Raw genomic sequence first — 20,013 nt, 5'->3', positions numbered from 1 at the left:
GATGGGTAAGTTGCAGAACTTACCTCCTTCTTACAAATCTCTACCTCTACCTTTTTTCTTTATTCTTTTGGACAGGTTTTGTCCTTTGCTTATAAGCATGCACTGGTAAACAAAATGTATGGCAGAGGTCTCAAATTTGCAAATAAACTTGCAGAGGAGAAACCCACCAAAGACAACTTGAAGAATTGTATACAGGTAAGTAGTTGTCATGAGTGTTCAGTTAAATCAGTTTTCAAGTTTCAGTAACATTCAGAACTATAAAATCAAACTGCACCATTAGGACAGATTGCCTAGAAATGTCGTTGACTAAATGAAAGTCTACTATTATATATTACTGCATTCTGATAATTTTTGGTGGTTTAAACACATTAAATTTCATTTTCATGACTTTGGCTTCATATAAAGATTACTTTAAAATACATAAAAGTAATTTTTGTTTGTTTTTTGCTCTTAACGTTTTAGCTAATGAAGTTACTTGGCTGGACTCACTGTGCGTCTTTTACTGAAAACTGGCTTCCTGTGATGTTCCCACCCGATTATTGTGTGTTTTGAAATACCTGCAGTTGTAAATTTGAGGTGTTCTTACATTGACCGAATATAAAAATATGTGAACTTACTGGATTGCATGTTTTCATCCATTATTGAATGCTTAACTTGTATGTATTAATCAGAGGATATGGGGTTGCAGTATATGTGTGCTAGTTTGAGTCCAGACATGAGGAAGTCTGTTTAAACTTAATACTTAGTTTCTTGAGTAGCTCATTTGCCTCAGAAATGAAAATTTAAAAATAAAACCTATTGAATACATCACATTGCTGGCAATGGATGTTTGAGAACAGCCAGCACCAAGGTTTAGGAAATGAAGGTGGAAAAGCTTCTTGCATGTTTATGTGGCTCTTAACTGTTTGTAATTTTAATCATAAGGCTATACAAGCTGTTATTTTTACAATGAGCAGGATTTTAACATGTTTAAAACATAAATTTTCAATTGTATGAAGGCCTTAAATGAAGCTACAACAAGAGTAGCTAAAACCTTATTTATTAGACTTAATAATAATAGAACTTAATTACCAGTATCATTTGCAAGAGTTTACATTTTAATTTTTTTTTAAGAAAAATAACTTCCACACTCACTGACAATGTGTCCTGAATTACTGGTGCAAAGGTGCTCTTGAATATCTTCAACTCGGAGATACTCTCAAATATCCACACGATACAGAGTATCAGGAAAAACTGATACATGTATAAAGTGTCAGTTAACACTTAATCAGGTATTGTAAAACTTATACATACATGTTAATAATGTTTGAAAAATGTAAAACTGCAGAATAAATGTGCAAATTTAAATATCAAAAATTTGAGCACTCATGGTTTAATTTTGTTAAAATAAAATATTGAACAAATTTGAGATCTGTTCTAATTTTTCAGTGGCACATAAAGGAGGCGTTTCGATTTTAATGATTTCAGAGCAAATGGAGAAAACACTACATGGGAACAAATAGAAGGAATAATGTCAATACAAATGTGACTTTATGGAGGCCAGAGAAGCTATTGGATATTTTTAGCACTGTAGCAATCTGTATGCCAGTTGCTGAGAAGTCATTTAACAGTTCAGCAGTGGCTTAAAATTTGAGGTCTTTTAAAAGGTTTGTGTAGATATGCTTGAGTAAGTGCTTGGTATAAAATAAGTTTTTAGTTGATTTTATTCTGAAAAAAAATAGTACCCTGTTGCTTAGGATTAGTTCCTCCTTATAGCTCTGTAAAAGGACTATACACTCACATATCCTTAAATTCTAATCTGAAGAACTATGAATTCTTATCTTTCCTGGTGTATTAGAGCCAATTCATCTTAGCAGTCTTGATTTACGAGGACATCTTGTAGGATAAAAGTGGTCCTCCTCTCCTTTCTGTTCCTAGGGACAAAGTGGCTGGAACCATGGCGTTTCAAGCCTATCATTTGTCACTATCTATTAAACATCAATGGAGGAATGCCAGAATGTGTCAGTTGCTGGGCGTGGCTATAACTCTGAGGGAAAAGCATGACTAAGAGGTGAAGCTCTTCCTGCTGTCTGTTCTTTTCTAGGAACAGCACGTCTTTGAGAAAAGGTCTGAATAATTACCTATTTAAAACGGTTAATCCCCTGCCTTCAAAGTCAAGAATCAGACTCTTAGTGTATTTTGTAAACCTCTCAGCTTTTGCACATTAATTTGGATTCTCACACTGCTTCCTCATTTTAATTCTCTTTTATTGTGCCTTTAAACAGTTTGATACTTGACTCCGGAAATTCTGCTAGCTGGGTAATATTGAACATGTTGCTGACTGAGTCCAAAAATTCGTAATCTGTGCTGAATCTAAATTTATTTGCCCAAACCAAGATTGTCCCAGGCTGGCATAAGTAGCGCATTGTATCCAGCAGAGAATCCAGTGCTGTGTGATGATATACAACATCGGTAGCAACGATGAAATCATAATGGTGGGTTGCTTTGGGAAAGTCTTCAGGTAGATTCTCGCCCCAAACAAGCTTCCTTACTTCAGGCTTGTGAACATCTAGATTCCGTGTGTTCCTAGTAATGTTGAATTCCAAGTTTTCAAGTACTTCAGGCAAGTCGGTAGCAGTAACAAAAGCTCCTGAAAGAGAAAGATAACAGTGTTCAGTCTGTAACCTGCCTTGATAAGATGTCAGTTGGGGGGCAAGCGGGGTGAGGAAGGTCCTAATATTGTATCAGCTGTCAGTGTACTTATGTTCTCTTCCTGCTTGCGCCTGCAACTCGTTAAATGGACTGGAATCACATTGTGCTAAGCCATGGTTTGCATAACTAATTTGTTAAATAACTAATTTGTTAAATTTTCATGTTCAGTTGCATACATTTGCTTAAAAATGATTTATTAAATGACTGGGTTAACATTTATAGTATAGGGTGGGCCAAAATGAAATACGTTGCTTGGTTTAGGAGGTAGTGTGAACTAAACAGAATTTAGTGCATGTTAGAGGAGAGAACAGTTTTGTCAAGTTCTGGCTTAATGGCATTGAAGTTAATAAATACAGCCATTTGCAGTTGGGCCTTTGGACTGTCTTCAGCATTTTGTATACCATCGGGCTGAAGAATGAATTATTAAAGCACCAAACAGCTATTTTTCATAAGTATTATAGTTTTGCTAAGCATAATATATCAACATCTGTCTCAGTGTGTAATTGATGTAGTATGATGTATAATAGATGTACACAGAATAATAATAAAAAATTAGTGGAGGAGGGAAGCAATATCCGAAAATTGGGCCTTGTGAAGTTTGGCAGGAATGAAAGAAGTAACAGTGTCAGAAGGTAATCAGATGCTCAATGAACATTTAGGAGAGAGAGCAGTGGAAGTGGGAACTGTCTGTACATGTTTGAAGTACATGACTGAAGAAGAAATGGATCCCTAAGGTCCAAAGAATCAGTGTTAACAAATTACCTAATATACTTGCCACAATAGACACTAGACCTGTCCCAGCTCCAATTTCAAGGACTTTCTTTTCTTTGAAGTTAATTTCCTCTTGATCTGATTCCAGGTACTGACATAAAGCAAGGGCCTAAAAGAGCAAAAATCACTTTTAATCATTTAAACAACAGTTATTTGTCTACACATAAATACAAAAAAGCTGTTTCCTTTTGCCTTTGAAATAGGTCAAAATACAAATAAAAGGGAAGGGAAGATTGAGGTTTCAAGCTCATAGGTACTACGCTTCCTAATGATGCTCATCTTGAAAGAGCCTTAAGATGCCATGCTCTGGCATCCTCCTGAGACACAAGCAAAGCCAGAAGTTTATTACAGTTTATAGAAGCTTTTGCAAACTGAAATGGGAAGAGAAGGGGATTGAATCTAATCAGATTCTGAAAAAAACATGGAACTGTCAGAAAATGTGTACTGACATTTTATGTGCTAGCAGAATTGATCTCCTGGCTGTATTTTTCCTCTCTGTGCCTCCCTCACTGCTGATTTTTAATAACAAAAATCTACAGTATTGCTTTTACTTGTGTTAGTGCTACACTTGGATTGAGCCTTGAAATAATTTTGATGGATAATGACAAAGAAGACTCCCTGTCTTCCAGACAAGAAGGCAGATTCAGGAAAAGGCAGGTGCATTCAGGAAAGTGTGAATGGTTCAAGATAATTCATTGGCAGAGACATAGAAAAGGGCTATTAAATGTTTATTCCTTTCCTTTTTTTATTTTAAAAATTTGTATGCTGCCTCTACCATTTGCAAGTTAATTAAAAGTATCTGACCTTAAGGCTGTAATAAACTAGATTTGATTTGATTTAATTAAAACAATCCAAATAATAAATGTCCAAAGTCCCAATCAAAGATTCTGGGCAGCTTCCAATACATAAAAAGTGACATACAATAAACTCCTAGGTAATCAATAATGTCTACGAAGAAAACCAACAGGAATATGAGAGTAGCCCCCTACATCACTTTGTTCATCTGAAGAGTATGAGGGTTGCACCCTTTTTTTAAAAAAAAGGAATAGATCTAGGACAGAATGCAGTTTGGGCAATTTACATTAAAAACAACTTCTGGAAACAAAGTAGCTCAGGAGATTTACTCAGTCTCAAAACTTGTTCGTTTTTTTTCCCCTTACCAGAACTGAGTTCACAGCTTTGTTGCTTGTTTTATATCTCTTTGCCCTGCCCAAAATATACCTTAAATAGGGCAAACTAATTAAAGGAGCAGGAAGTCTTGATGATTAAATCAAGATTAAATTAAAGATTAAGATTAAAGGAAGAGAGAAGCTGTGTGCTAAATCATTCATATACAGAGTAATTCATGCTCACCCACATATGGGAAATGTCCTAGATGCTTACAACATTGGGCATGTCCACATGCTTTAAACCAACTTCTTAAGGGCAACACACCACCACCACTGTGTCCTGTTTAACCACCTTGATAGCTCCTCTTTGATTTAGGCATAATGTGTAGCAGATGACATTTCTGGTCAACACTGAGTAGATTTTAAAGCTAGTAAATAGTCAGTTAAGTGGAGGCTGTTCTTCATTCATGCATTTCATTTAACTGGAGATAAATCAACATGGGACAAGGGTACAGCACAAATGCAATTGCTCATGTTAATCAGTCTAGTTAACATGATAATGAATGTCATATGTTAAGTCCTATGCATGGTGCCACCGCCACCCATTAATATTGCTAGAGAAGGCAGTACTGACCAGAGTAAAAGGCATAAGCAATAGTAAATATTTCCAGACTTAAGAGATGTCTTAAGATGCTTATTGGTCAAAGGGGTGCTGTTTTTTCTGTGTAAAACTTACACCAGGCCACACTACAGCTCCAAAGGATTCAATGGATTCTTGAATGATGATCTCATGGCCAGCATAACAATAATGTTCTTTGTCAAAATAGTAGGAGGCCTTTGAAACCCATTTTGGCAATATTTTAAACACACATGGACCTATGGAGGAGAAACAATCAGCAGTCATTTGTTTATGTACTTTTTGGTGAGATACTATGGAATTAAGCAAAACTATGTCTTCAGAAAGTTGGCTCTAAAATAATAATTACCACTACAAAAAGAGTCACAACCGTCTCTCTCTCACATACACGCACACGCACATGCACATGCACATGCACAGTATCTCTATAAAATGGTGGTGGTTTTGAGAAATTCAGGCCAAAGTTAGCATATTGGTGTGTTTGAAAATAAAAGCTTGCTCTGTTAAAACAGGAGAGTAATCAGGCCCAAACTAATTATACAGATGTCCTTCTGCTTTCAGTGGAAGGGCTGAATGTTCCCATTTAAATTAGAAGAGGCTGGGAATAGGTTTTATTTCCTCAGTGTTTAAAAGGCACAAGGCAGAGTTTTAATCACAATTGAAATAAGCATGCAACAGCTGCAGGAGTCTCTGTGGGCGCAGTAAAAAGTCAACATGGTGCCCATGACTGCACAGTTGAAGCCCTGCACCATTTTGACATATGGTGCATACACTGTGCACATAATGAAGGGCTTTAATCACATGGTCAGGGCTGCCATGATTTTTGGACACCCCCCTCCCCCATGACCATTCTGAATAGCTGAGACTATGAATACTGGCTTTGCAAATTATTGTGATAAAAACTGAGGATAAATACAATTCTTAGAACGAACTACTCATCTTTCATCTGGTGAGCAATCATAAAACAGCTTTTTTAACTAGTAGTTGATGTGGTCAATCTATTACGTGGTTTAGAAGGAAACAATGTGTGCATGCATGCATTTATGTTTTAAAGTTCAACCTGAGTCAGGTAATAGAGAAGAGTTGTCATTATAGTCAAGCTCAGATTTCTCTTCCTCTTCCTCATCTGTTAATTCTTGAGCCACTTTAGGGAACAACTGGTGCTGTGTAGAGATCATAGCAGGAATGCTGTTGAAGGAACAACCAAACCATGAACCATTCTGAGTGCAAATAATTGCATTTCTAATTCATCTATCTGGCATCTCTCTGAATGGAAAACATCATACTGAAGCACTGTACATTTATTTTGATCCAGGCAAGAAAAGAATGCTGGGTTCTTTTTTTACCCAAAAGTTCAAAGTGTTTCACATGGTTTTTTATCCTAACAGTGGCAAATTGGAAGCCAACAGGTAATTTAAGGAATGCTGATACCCAATTCATATTCATGTTCTCCCATTTTCCTGACAAGCTAGCTACCATTTTCCTCAAGATTTATCAAGCAGCTGTTTTCATGGACTGAGGGAGAGGGAAAGAGTAGCCTCTTATCACCTCAGGATGGGACCATATCATTCCTGTGCATGGGACCATATCATTCCCGTGGCAGGGTTGAGAGTGGGGAAGAAAAGTTTGGGGCATCTTATTTTTTTGCAGAGATAAACCTGTTTCAGAGCTTCTCAAGTGGTAAGAAGCTAATTTCAGCAAGAGGGGTGTCGTCGGCCCACAATGAGAGGCCTCAGTGACCACATGTGATCCTCAGGTTTCACATCTTTGAATTAAGACTTGATACCCAAGCAGTTCCTTTTTCCTCACTGCCTCTTTTTACTTTTGGACCTTCTGTTTTTAATTTGTCAGCCTCCGGAAATGAACTATTTTTCTTAAATTGCTATCTGAGATGCATTGGGACCCATTTCAGCTGAATTGCTGAGTTGGAATGCCCTAAACGAACCCACCATGCTGCCAAGAGGATGTCCATAGAAACACATTCTTTGTATAGTGCCACATAGTTCTGTAAAAAATTATATTAATGGAAACTGTACATTGTGGTGACTCGGGTTTAAGATAGGCTATCACTTTCCCATAAAACTTCCTTAGGTGAATCCTGTAATTGCTGTTCCAACAGGGAGTTGTTTGTTTGCTTTTTGGTAGATTTGCCTTTTAAATCAGCACATGTGAGTTTCTCAACTTGCATAAGTTTGTGCAAAAATTACAGAATGCAATTGAACACAATTCTTGTAATTGTAGAAAGGTATTTCTGGGAATATATCAATACTTTTGATTGATAGGGCTGCTGGGCATCAGTGAGTATGGAGAGATGCACAGAGGTCCTTGGGGGACCAAGGGGTAGGCGGGGCAGGGGAGCAAAAGTCTAAAGCAACACTAGGTCGGCCTATTTGCCTGCATATCAAGGAGGAGGGCTTGTGTTGTGATGGCACAGTGCTGGTATACAAGCTATACATTGATCAATCTTGACAATGCAAGAACAGAATAAATCATAGGTATAAAAAGGTGCATGGGCATTTTATTTTATCTTTAAGTTACTTGGGAAAAATCTGTTAAATTTGGTATATCGCTTATATCAATATTTATTTATTTAAAAGATTTATATAGCCACCCATCTTATGTATCACAACCCTGGATGGCTTACAAACAATAATAAAACAATAAAAAGCATAAATATAATGTTATGATTAATTCCTGTGAGATCTATCGACAACTACTTGTTCTCATAAAATCCATTTCAACTGATGCTTAAAATCAATTCACTTTTTTTTTCCTAAAAGAGAAGCTTAAAATCTCATCTCAATCAGTGAATGAATCAGTCAATCCAGGCCCATTTTACTGGTTTGTTTATTTGTTTGTTTATCAAATTTTTATCACTGCCCATCTCCCCCACACAGGGGACCCTGGGCAGTTCACAATAAAAACAGTTAACATTCAATAAAATCATAAATAGTATCAATAAGCAATAAATACCAGTATAAAATACAATAAAATCCAGGTGACGGCAAATCTAATTCAACCCATAAGGGGATAAGACTGGTCCCAGCAGGACTAGGGAACCAACCAACCAACCCCAGGAATGGCTCTTCCTCTCCCCACTCAGAGCATGGTGACAAAACCAGGTTTTCAGCTGTTTTCTGAAGTCCAGAAGAGAGGGGGCCAACTGTATTTCTGGGAGAAGGATGTTCCAAAGGACGGGAGCTGTTGCAGAGAAGGCCCACCTCCTGGACTCCGCCAGATGGAATTCTCTTGCAGACAGGGTCCACAGCATGTCCTCTCTGCATGGCCCAGTTGGATGGGTTGATGTAACCAGAATAAGACCAAGTATGAAATGTGCTTAGAATGGGAGCTTCTGGGTGAGTCATAGCTGACTGAAGATGCCTTTGTGAACAGCAGAGATGGATGACTGCAATGAAGAATGAAGGACCAGCAAGTGACCAGTCCTTCAGAACTTCTCTGGAAAAGGAGAAGATGGGAGATTGCCCACAAGCACTCTGAATGGCAGCTGCTCATGAGGGGATTGTAAAACAGCGGTCTCTCACAGGATTGAGCACCAGGAGACAAAAGAAGGAATATTTTTGCTCTCAGACATGGTGGAAACTTCAAAATGGCCACTAAGCCAGCTGCACTCACTTTCTAATCACTTTAGGAAAATATCTATTTAACTATTTTATGGATATTAGAGACCTTCAAAATGTCAAGTTTAATTTGACACCTGGTGAGTTTTACCTTCTTTCTTTGATATAAGGAATTTTAAATAGAGACTTAAGAGTTTAAAAACAATATATAATTGGCAAAAAGCAGGAAAAAATATTTGATTTAAGAAAGTTATAAATGGACTAGGAGATCAGAGAAATTTGGAACATTTGTACTTTTTCAGTAAGATTTGAAAAACAAGTATATAATTAAATAATACACCCATGGAAATAACTGAGATGGAATTAAATCCATATTAGGGACTGAAATTCTTTACATATTGCAAATGGACACTAGAGGGGACTAAAGAACCAGGCAGAAAGAAAAAAAGGGGGGGGAAGGTGCATCAATCAACATTCAACCTAGGTTTTAAAATAGCCAACTCTGGTATAAGTTTACTTAACGTACTTAAAGAGACCTTTGAAAAATGGACATATATTAACAAATAATATCTTAGAAATCATACAGGTCCCAGTGGTTAAAACTTTAGAAGATGTTAAGGAAGATTTTAAAAACCATTTTTTACCTGACACAAATATAATAGAACTTGCAAGTATGGAATATAATAAAACTGAAAAGATTACTAAAATGGAAATACAAAAGATAAATCAGGAAACAGACTTGGAGAAGGAGCATTTGCAACAAGAAATCCTGGATGATGCTTCTTTACTGGATTTACAAATAGCTTGGTAAAGAATATGAAGAATGTTTTGGAATGCCAAAGATTGATGAAAGACCAAGTCCTGCAGCACAAACTGGAATGAATTAAAGGCCTAGATTGTGAAGCACAAAAGGAAGGAGTATAAAGTTGGACTATTTGATCAGGGATAAATTATTTGTTTGATATTTCTGGAAGCTTGCCCCTGGTTTGCAGCATTATTTTTCCATTTTCATTAAATGATGGGGCCAAACACTCCTGAACTTAACACCCCTTGGTGTATGGGCTATGCATCCAAACTGTGTATCATGTTTGTTCAACAGAGAGCAAATATAATGCAATTAAATGTTCCAAATTAATCCAGTAAAGTAGAAGGGAGCCAAAGAGACTCTTCAGCTAGGCCAACTATGATGGCTAGGGAATTCTGGGAGTTGAAGTCCACACATCTTAAAGTTGCCAAGGTTGAGAAACCCTGAGCTAGGCTGTCATTGCTCAGCAGTCTCCTCAGCCAACCTTTCAAACCTGTACTTAAGCTCTCCCTACCCATTTCTACTTTTGGTAGAAGTATTTGATATTGTCTTGGAATACTGATGCAGTTTCCACCATGCTTTACCATGCCTCCAGCAGACAATTTTGGTGTGAACCTGAATATTCATGTCAGCATCAAACACGTGAAACCTCAGCTTTTTGTTCTTCTGTGGACAGATTTTGCAGACCTTGTTTCAACACGAGAAATTCAGTGCTTTCTATCAATCCATACATCTGACTCTTCAGAAACCAGACCATATTTTGGGAATATCCATGAACTGAATGTGCTTTATGTTTGGCAAAGCTATTAGTTAACCATATATAATTTCTCTTAAATGCATTTAAAAACACGATGACTTTATTAATTCAAATTAATAAGGGGTAAAAAGGAAAAACAAATGCTTGCCATCAGCTTTCCATTTCATTTTTAATAGTATCCAGTCTTCTTTAATTTCTTTTGTATAGTGCCTACTAGATGTCCTCACAAGCTTATGCCATGGAAAAATCAGTCATACTCTTTAAGTCACTAAAAGAGCCACATTTTTACTACAAAAGACAGTGTAATAAGGAAAGTCCCCTGTGATCATCATTCAAAGCTGCTTACATGCTGCCAAGTCATTAATCAGACTAAGGACAGGGATTTTGATTTTGTTTTCATATGCAGTTGCCAAATGCAGTTTTGTGTCTCATCAATATTAGTAATTTTCCATAGAGACATATTGGAGAACCTGAAGATAAGTCAAGAAGTCACAAATTTTGTTAAAACTGTTACTGGGGTGAAAAGGTTAAGATTGCCATGCAAATATAACAAGCCATCACTTTTCAATTTGTCATGCTAGTGGCATGGATACTGCACAAAATAAAAATGCATGAATGGAATTTACACACTGGGAAGTTTTGAGTGAGCCTCCTGTGAAATGAATGGGAGCTGCTTATGAGAAGTTGGGAGGGAGGAATTTCACAGGCAAATTATCCAAGAGATTGTGCCCACAACTCGAGTTACCAGTCCTGAATTGTTTTTACATTTCCTTTTGATCTCCCCTTTCAAATTGTCATACAATCATATATACAAAAGCCAAGCAACAGCCTTGTCTCACACATTTATTAGCACATAAGCTTTTGTGGATCATTGTACCTTTCATCAAATAAAATGATTGCTTTGTTCTGCCTTTTGAAAGTTTGCTTTTTTCACAGACCTGGCCCACTGCTCAAAACAGTTCATCCTCCATTAATCTTTTCAAAGTTAGTTTTTTCAGATTCTGAAGTCTCCCTTCAAAGTTACTCTTCTAACTGTGACTAATATTACTGGTTGGTTATACATCTTGATTGACCTAACAACCACCTGTTGTGCTCTTTATCCAAGATATGTATTAAAAATAAACATGAAGTTTAAAATGCCCATCCCATCCCATAAGTCTCAGCACATTCACTTCTCCTTTTGCTTGCAGAAAAAAAAATCTAGCATTAAAATTTACCTGGAAAGCGAATTAATCCAGATGTCAAAGATCCAAATTCTAAACTGAGAGGTTTGAAGCAGCCCAGTGCCTTTTTATAGTAAAGGTGTGCTGCAAGATCTTGACTGGGAGAAAGGGGGTGGGGCCATTCTCCAGTCCATTTAGGGATTTAAAAAAAAAAAAAGTAAGCAAAGACAGTCGTAGTTTTGATGACCATCCAGTATGTATAAACAAGAGAGAATAAACTTAACTATCTTAATACAGTAATCAGAAATTGATATGACAATAAGAACTGAAATATGCTGCATACAACACACGATGAGTATAAAATGAAACCAGCAGCATAAATCTTTCAGGAAAGTGCCTGAAACTAAGTAATAAACTGAGCTTCTCTAGCCCACAATTCTATCTTCTATTGAGAGACTCAAAATCATTACTTTGAATGCAGGTAAACAAAGTAGATGATGTGTAGTAACACCCTTTCCATTATGAAGTCATCAGCTTGTGAGTATTCAGTAATTCTTTTGTTTGTTTCAGTGTCAACCACCCTAGGGAAGCTTTTGGTATCTTCACCTTCAACTTCCCAAATAGTATGAAGTAAAAAATAAAATAGTAGTAGAATTTATATTAAAATCATCCCATTATAAGGTTGGAGGGTACCTTGAAGGTCATCTACCCCACTCTTCTATCTGAGGCAAGAATGTGGATAGTCGGACACTGTTCTCCTGAAGTTGCTAATTACAATATCTGCCAAAAGACCACTTTTATAGTAAGCATGAGTGGGCAGCTTGTAGCTGTCATATACCACCCCACTCCTGCTATTCAGAGTTCCCAAGTGGGCAGGGCCAAAGTATGTGACCTATGGTCAAATATTTAGGGGATGGGGGAGAGAATTAAAGGGTGAAAAGTGTGTTTTCTATTTTACAGTGGTTTAAGGTACAAAGTTTATTCTTAACCCCTCACCCCAAAATTGGGCTGATTTTTCTCTTTTCAGGAGTTTTAGAACCATGAATACTACATGGTATCTTTTTATGAGGAATAGCAATGTCTATTTAATTTTTTTTTTTTAAAGGAATATTGAGATAAAATATATTCTAATAATTACATCTATTCCTCCCATCAGGTTTGGCAGGAAAGGCATGTTGCGGGTCCCTTCTGCTAAGAGTTCCATCTGACAGGTCCTAGGAGATGAGCCTTTTCTGCCATAGCACCCGCCCTTTGGAACATCATCACCAGAGAAGTGAGGTTAGCCTCAACCCTTACAGCCTTCTGGAAAGCCCTGAAAACATGTTTTTTTTTCATCAGGCTTGAGGATTCCCTGGCAGCAGGGAGCCTGGGCATTGGCTACACCACATAGAACATTCTGATTTTAACTCTGTTGCGATCTTGTTCTTATTTATGTTGAATTATTTGTTTGAAGTAGTTTTTGTCATATATTTTATTTGTTGGTTTTATTGTACACTGCCCATAGTTACCTTGTCTTGGATGGATGGCTGTATAAATTTGATTGATAAATAAATAAATAAATACATTCCATTTATTTTCCCTCATATGAGCTTACAGATGATGGTTTTCTTTCTGGAGTGGGATTTACTACCCAAAGTCTGAGAGCTGGCATGACATTCAACCAGTATTTGATCTTGATTGTGTGAGTGTTGAAAATCCACTTGCAGAAAGAAAAGTTGAAGGAGTTGTAAAGCACTTTTTACACTTTTCCCCCCTCTCTGTGACAATATATGTATCTCTATCAGTATTATCATAGTGGTTTTTTTTTCTTTTTGTTCTTAACTAGAAAACAAGAATGAATGAATGAATGAATGAATGAATGAATGAATGAATGAATGAATGGCTGAAGGACAACATGGTATGACTGAAGGCTAGGCAAATCCTTCAAAAGAAATGCATTGCAACATAGGAGAGTGCATCTGAATTAACAAAACAGCCACATCTTTTTCCAGTCTTGTGTGGCTTCTTGGTACATTGGACTTGGCTGTCTCCATGGAACTGCACATGTAGAGCTACCATCATTCACCAGGACATCTGTTTGTGCACAGCCCCTTGCTAAGCCCCTTGCACAGTCTAATAGAAGCTTCAATGCCTTTTCACTTATGTAAAAGCTCATATTCCCTTTAAAATTCCATTTTCTAGTGATTTTTTCCCCCCATGTATTTCAATGTGGCATCTAAAGACACATCAGTCGACATCTTTCCTCATAGAGACAACACCTATTTGCTGGCACTAAGTTCTCTGACAAAACCCCTTCAAGTTCCACAAGCAGATCACAGTGGGCTCCTGCTGCTTATGTCTAAACAACAAACACGGCAATACATCATTGCACTGCAACTCTGGCGTTTTGGGGAATACATGTAACATTACTACACACTTATAAAAGGGACAGGGGCTTCATCATAATGAAGTAACGCTGCTTTTGTCAGGGTCATTTGTTTGATGCACACACACACACCCCTCTGTAGACACTGCTGCCTTGGGCATCTGTGTGTGGAGGGAAGGGCAAAAAAGTGCTGTTTTTTACATGTGTCATGATATTGCATGCAAGTACGATAAAAGGCAGAATTTGCATGTTTCATCATTTTTACAAAATCCCCAGGTCCCATGGATGCCTCTGCATACAGCCAAAGATGTGTTTTGGGGAACATCAATACACTCGTGACTGCTGCTATGAAGTCCCACAGACTGGATGACTAATTTGGTCCTTTAAACAAAAGCTGCTATAGCCGTATGTCAGACAGATTTCATGTGTTCCCCTTCTGTAGGATCTTTAAGCCAATGTGCCACAAATGGATTTCTGGAAATCCTTCCCCTACTTCTTTAGTATGAAGTTTTTAAATGCATTTTCTCTGTTAAGATAATTTCTTGACTATTCTGATCTCAAGAGAAATGAATCCAAAATTACACTTTATCAGACAGCATTAAACTCTTATCTTGCCAAGGGAAGACAAACAGGAGGTGTGAGTATGATTCGCATGTAATACATCTGCTAGTTGCTTTAAATATGAAGATGGTCAGAGATGGTAAAATGGCAAAAATAATAAAGTAAAAAGAAGTTATAGTTTAGCTGATATAGACAGCTCCTGATGCATCGTAATCACATCTTACTAGTAGAGGATCCCAGGATAGCTACTTCAAGCAGAGAACCTTGGGATCTCCTAGAATCAGGTTGCTACCAGACTAGAGGATTTTAGGATTTAAGTGGATTTTAGCCGCCCAGAGTCACTAGTTTGAGATGGGCAGCAATATAAATTGAATAAATAAATAAGTGGTTGTGAAGTGAGTGGTTATGGCAATCAACACAAATAGGATGACTGATGCTAGGTGTGGGAAGATAGATTAAAAAGTCTAGAGTTACCTGCACAATCACCCAAGGCAGAACAGATTACAGTTCATTAAACTTCTTTTACTATTGCATATGCCCCAAACAATGCCATTTTTAACACTAGTGATGTAAAATATGTTCCTTACTTATTTCAATCATAGCATATTTATTCTGTGATAGTTTATTTTATCACAAAATTCAAAGTGGATTAATGCACTGAATGTCCCATCTAACTGTCAAGTAGACCTAGATGTGGATGTGATTTACTGCATTGTGTACGTTCATGCTGTCCCTTGTGGTAAGAGCAGGAAGTGAGGACCAAGCATGCTGTCTCTTGCTACAAGTTAACTGGGGGCAAGGAGTAGAGTTTAATGAAAGAAAAATAAGAAATAATGTCATAATACATGCATGTACTGATAATTGATGATTGATTGATTACATGTCATCAAGTCAGTGTTGACTCTTAGTGACTACATTCATAGATCTTCTCCAGGATGATCTGTCTCCAACTTGACCCTTCAGGTCTTCCAGTGATGCACCCATCACTGCTTTAATCGAATCCATCCACCTCTCTGCTGGTTGTGCTCTTTTCTCTTTACTTCCATTTTGTTTTACTGCGTACTTTATAGACTTCTCATAAGAGCCAGGTCTTTGCATAATGAGTCCAAAATATGATAATTTGAGCCAGTTAATTTGTGGTTCCACTGAGAACGCTGGATTGATTTGTTCTATAACCCATTTTTTTGTTTGTTTTGTTTTCTTAGCTATTCATGGTATTCTCAGGAGACTTCTCCAACACCAAAGTTCAAAACCATCAATACTCTTTCTGTTCCGCTTTTGCAAAGTCCAACTTTCACTTGATGTTACAGGGAAAATAACTGCATGCACAATTCCCTGATCGAGGAAAGGGCACTACTGGTATAGATGAACCTGTGCAAGGGCCCTCCTGGCCAAAACTGCCACCTAATCTTAGTTCCGTTTCTTTCACTGTACTTCTTGATTTTCATTATTAGAGCTTGCAGATTATTTGCATTTTCAGCAGTTGGAGTAGTGTCATCACTGTAGTATAGGTATATTCTATGCATTTATACCTGTAATTGAACTTCCTTTCTTTCAGGGTAAACAGTGTTTTCAAGAGTGAAAAACAGGAATAAGCAATAGTAAACCAAAAAAGTTAATGATATGAGATAAGAAAACAAGAAGAAAACATAGCTCATGCTTGCTTAGACCAACTCTATTCACTCTGCCACACCATACCTTTCTATCCATGCAAATCACCCTTCCCTCTACCTGGTTTATATATTGCTTCATATCTTGCCTTTTCTCTTTTAACTTCTGCTGGATTATTGGTGTTCTCTGATCTTGATTGTTTTGCCGCACTGCATTGATGATGTTAGTTATGCTGGTAATGAAACATCTGGAGGAGAACAAGTGGGCTCAAAAAACCCAACAGTTCAACCCTGGGTTATGCATATTGTTTACTACTGAAATCTGCAATAAAGAGGAATTAACTGAACATCAAAGTAAATCTCACATTCTTCAGCCCAATGTCTTTGGCATGAAGCATGGTTATCCATCCATCTTGCAAAGATCAGCAGCTGATTTTGGTATCTAAAATCTAGGTTAGAAAGGTGAAAGCTGAGGAAGTAATTCCAGATAATGCAGCCAATAGAGAAAACAAGCTCTCCCCCATTCTAGTGAGATCATTGCTCCTCCCATACTTCATAACATGAGTTACTAACAAGCCAAGCTGGAAATCCATCCGGAAAAGGTGAGGCTACCTAAGAAAACCAGCTGAGAAGGTTCTGCTGTTAAGATTTTAAAAGGACAATATTAAACTAATCAGAATCTTCATTTAATTGCATTGCTGCTTAGAAAAACATTTGTTTTTTGTTAAGCATAAATTATCAGAGGCGATGATAGAAGCATCCCAGGAAAGATGCCCCAAGGGCTTAACTCAGAACTTGGCAAACCTCACATTGTCAAGTTATTTGTGTATGAAGTAAGTAATACAGCATGAGCATAATATGCTAGGAATGAAACAGGCAACAGTTATGTGTTCTGGAAAATACTAGCAATCTTTATGGAGCTTTAGAGCTTGGCCTGTCCTCTCTCATAAGGTTGATCATGTCATGTTTTACAATACATCCCTTTGAGGATCTAAAATAAAATGGTCTGTGTTAAATCAGCCTTGTTCCCAGGTAAAGGATATAGAATTACATCCTAAATCTAATTCAATTAAAAATTAGCCACCTCAGACACTCTGAGATCATATATACAATGTAGTCACTCATTCTAAATTGGCCGCTGATTGCTATAAATATGCAAGATGTACTGATACTGTATGTCACAAGTCTTCTGAATTTAATATTATTGTTATGTATGTATGTATCTGGCAAATCTTGCCAGGACTGGGAAGCTAAGAGAGTACTTAGGTCCTTGGTTAGTACTTGGGTGGAAGGCCATCAGGCATAGAGTAGACTAGAAAGTTGAAAAAGACATTCCTGAAGATGGCTATGGCAAACCATTTTTGTTTTGTTGCTAAGAAAATTACATAAGCATATATGTGAAGCCATTAGGGCCCATGCTAGAAGAAAGAAGAATTCACAAAAAAACGGAGAGATGTCTCTGCGTGTACACTTATGACTTCTTATGAACAATGTAAATTTAATATACAAGCATTCTCCGTCTACAGTTTCTTTCCCTATCTATTTTGTCCCTCGAGTCAAATTTTTGACATTAAGCTCTTTGAATCTGAGTTATACCTTCTTGTATGCCAGAATATCACAACAGATGGCAACGCTTAGCAGATCTTGACCAATCTCAAAAAAGCTAATCAGGTTCATATCTCATCAATACTTGGATGGGAGAGCATCTTGAAATCTCAAAGCTGTATATTAGACTTGGAAGTTGACTCAAGGGAGACTTCAGTTTCACCTTTTTCTTCTAGATGTATCATGCTTACTGTGGATGGTGATGATGATGATGGTGGTGGTGATGGTGATGATTTTAAAAATTGCTAGGCAACTAGGACAGGGAACTGCAAAGCAATTTTGGACAAAGAAAACCAAGAAGTTATGAAAGGCTATTATGAATCAAATCCATATCCAATCAAATCCATTTCCATGGTTTCCAGAAATGAATGTATGAAATATGGAAAATAGAATTTCTATAATCAAATATTGCTGAACAGTGATATATGGATCAGAAACATTTCATATCCAGAAAATCTGTCTATAGAGACACTGAGCATAATGAATTGAAACAACAATAAAAATATATTGAAAACAAAAAACTGAAACTGCAAAAGAACAAGAGTAGTAGAAGAACAAGCCAACATAAACATCCATTTGGATGCAGCTGATGAAAATTTTGAACAGCCAATTCAGAATAATGAAACAGAACCTCACTTGTCTGAATATCAACAGTAACTTTAAAAGTTTTGGAATGCATGAAAGAAACTGCAGGACAAATATTACCTTCTTTGAAATCTACTCAGAATAAATATTTAAATACATTTTTGCATAATGCAAATATGGTTGCCTAATCAAGTATGAAAAAAATGATCTAAAAGACAAATCAGAAATAATAATAGAACTGGATTATAAACTGAAAAGAAGCCCCCAAACCAAAAATCAGACCCCGAAGTGGAAAATTAGTTTGGAAAATAAAATAAAACCATTTTTAAAGGTATTAGCAACCTACAAAATTAAAGCAGCAAAAAATGAAAAATGAGAAAATAAAATCAATTTTGAAAAAGCTGGACAGCAAAACAAGTGCAGAAGTAATTAAAACGAAGAGTGGTGGCAACTTCCAAGAAAACTGAATGATATGAAACCATGTGAATGATAAGAAACAATATCAATATGAAATAGTGATATCAAACAATTCCAAAAAAAGTAGGCAATTTCAGACAAATCAACACTGAGCCAGTCCTGGGTTAGAAACCAGGAGACTGTGAATTCTAGTCTTCTCTTAGGCATGAAAGCCAGCTGAGTGAGTTTGGGCCAGTCTGTCTCTCTCAGACCAACCCACTTCACAGGGTTGTTGTTGGGAAAATAGGAGGTGGGAACATTAGGTATGTACACTGCCTTGAGTTGACAAAAAAGTAAAGGTGGGATAAAAATCTCATAAACAGTTTTTATTAAAGCTTAACTGAAAATACAAAAATGGGTAAATCCCCTATAATAAGGAAGAAATATTGGAATTTTGGGGGAAAAAAGGGGAGAATCAAATAAAACACAGTGAAATGGCCACATGGATATCTGATATAGGAAAACAAGCAAAACCTGAGCAAATGGAAAATAGTGTAGTAACAGCAGAAATTGTAAAAGAACAAACTAAGAAGGCGAAGGATTGGAGTTTAAAAAATAAAATTAAAATATACCTGCACAATGTCACCTCCATCATTACTTGAATTAACTTCTGAGCTGTTGACCTGTATATTTCTCCCCAGTATCTTCCACATTTCCTACTTTTTTCTCTTAAGATTCATCATCATCATCATCATCATCATCATCATCATCATCATCATCATCTCAATTTTGTATGCCATATTTTGGTGGATGAGTCAAATTCTCAAGTCAAGAGTCAGAACCTAGTTAAAATTTGACCAAAACTGAACTAGTTTTAGCAGCTACAGCACCAAAACTGAACCTGTTCTAAAGCATTTTTCCTACTCTAAAGTAAATTTAGAGGCCTGAACTGAACTGAACTGAACTGAACTGAACTGGGACATTAGGTGAAGAGGTCTAAATTTCTTCCTAGTGCTGCAATCCCAACTTAGGTTGGGCCTCCTGAGCCTGCAGATACAGAGCCAAAAAATGATCTCTTTATTTCAAAATGTTTCAGACTGACAGTGCATGGCTGATAAGGAGGTATTTTTAAAGAGAAACCTGTTGAGAATTTATCAGCTGTTTCTGGCAGGGAGAAAAACAATGAGCAAGAAGTCAGGCTTGCAGAGAACTCCATCGGCATGGTCAGAAAAGATGCAAAACGGCTGCAGAATGGCTGCAGGATTTCTCCAGAAGCATCTCAATCCTGAACACTCCCTCTCTCTCTCTCTCTCTCTCTCACACACACACACACACACACACACACACACACACAGAATTAGAGAGTAAATTTAGTTTGCC

General features: G+C 37.1%; 2 protein-coding genes across 3 annotated transcripts in view; one reads left to right on the top strand and one right to left on the bottom strand.

Moving 5' to 3' along the window:
• Nucleotides 1-1,406, top strand: part of TPP2 (tripeptidyl peptidase 2) — a 46,812-nt gene extending 45,406 nt beyond the window's left edge. For both annotated transcript variants that reach the window (XM_063304701.1, XM_063304702.1), the window contains 2 exons: nucleotides 76-195; nucleotides 463-1,406. In XM_063304701.1, the coding sequence (XP_063160771.1) occupies nucleotides 76-195; nucleotides 463-552 (210 nt within the window). In that variant the 3' untranslated portion in view covers nucleotides 553-1,406. The remainder of the gene's footprint in view (nucleotides 1-75; nucleotides 196-462) is intronic.
• A 316-nt stretch (nucleotides 1,407-1,722) lies between these two features.
• Nucleotides 1,723-11,662, bottom strand: METTL21C (methyltransferase 21C, AARS1 lysine). Its single transcript, XM_063304700.1, has 5 exons — nucleotides 11,566-11,662; nucleotides 6,269-6,396; nucleotides 5,308-5,447; nucleotides 3,454-3,571; nucleotides 1,723-2,629 (listed from the first exon to the last, which is right to left on the bottom strand). The coding sequence occupies exons 2-5, from the start codon at nucleotides 6,384-6,386 to the stop codon at nucleotides 2,235-2,237; spliced, it is 771 nt and encodes a 256-aa protein (XP_063160770.1). The 5' UTR covers nucleotides 6,387-6,396; nucleotides 11,566-11,662; the 3' UTR covers nucleotides 1,723-2,234.
• Nucleotides 11,663-20,013: the final 8,351 nt, after the last annotated feature.

This window comes from Candoia aspera, chromosome 5, assembly GCF_035149785.1.
Source record: "Candoia aspera isolate rCanAsp1 chromosome 5, rCanAsp1.hap2, whole genome shotgun sequence".
Lineage (NCBI taxonomy): Eukaryota > Metazoa > Chordata > Lepidosauria > Squamata > Boidae > Candoia > Candoia aspera.
Note: the sequence above shows the minus strand (reverse complement) of the source record. Positions and strands in the feature narration are given on the sequence as shown.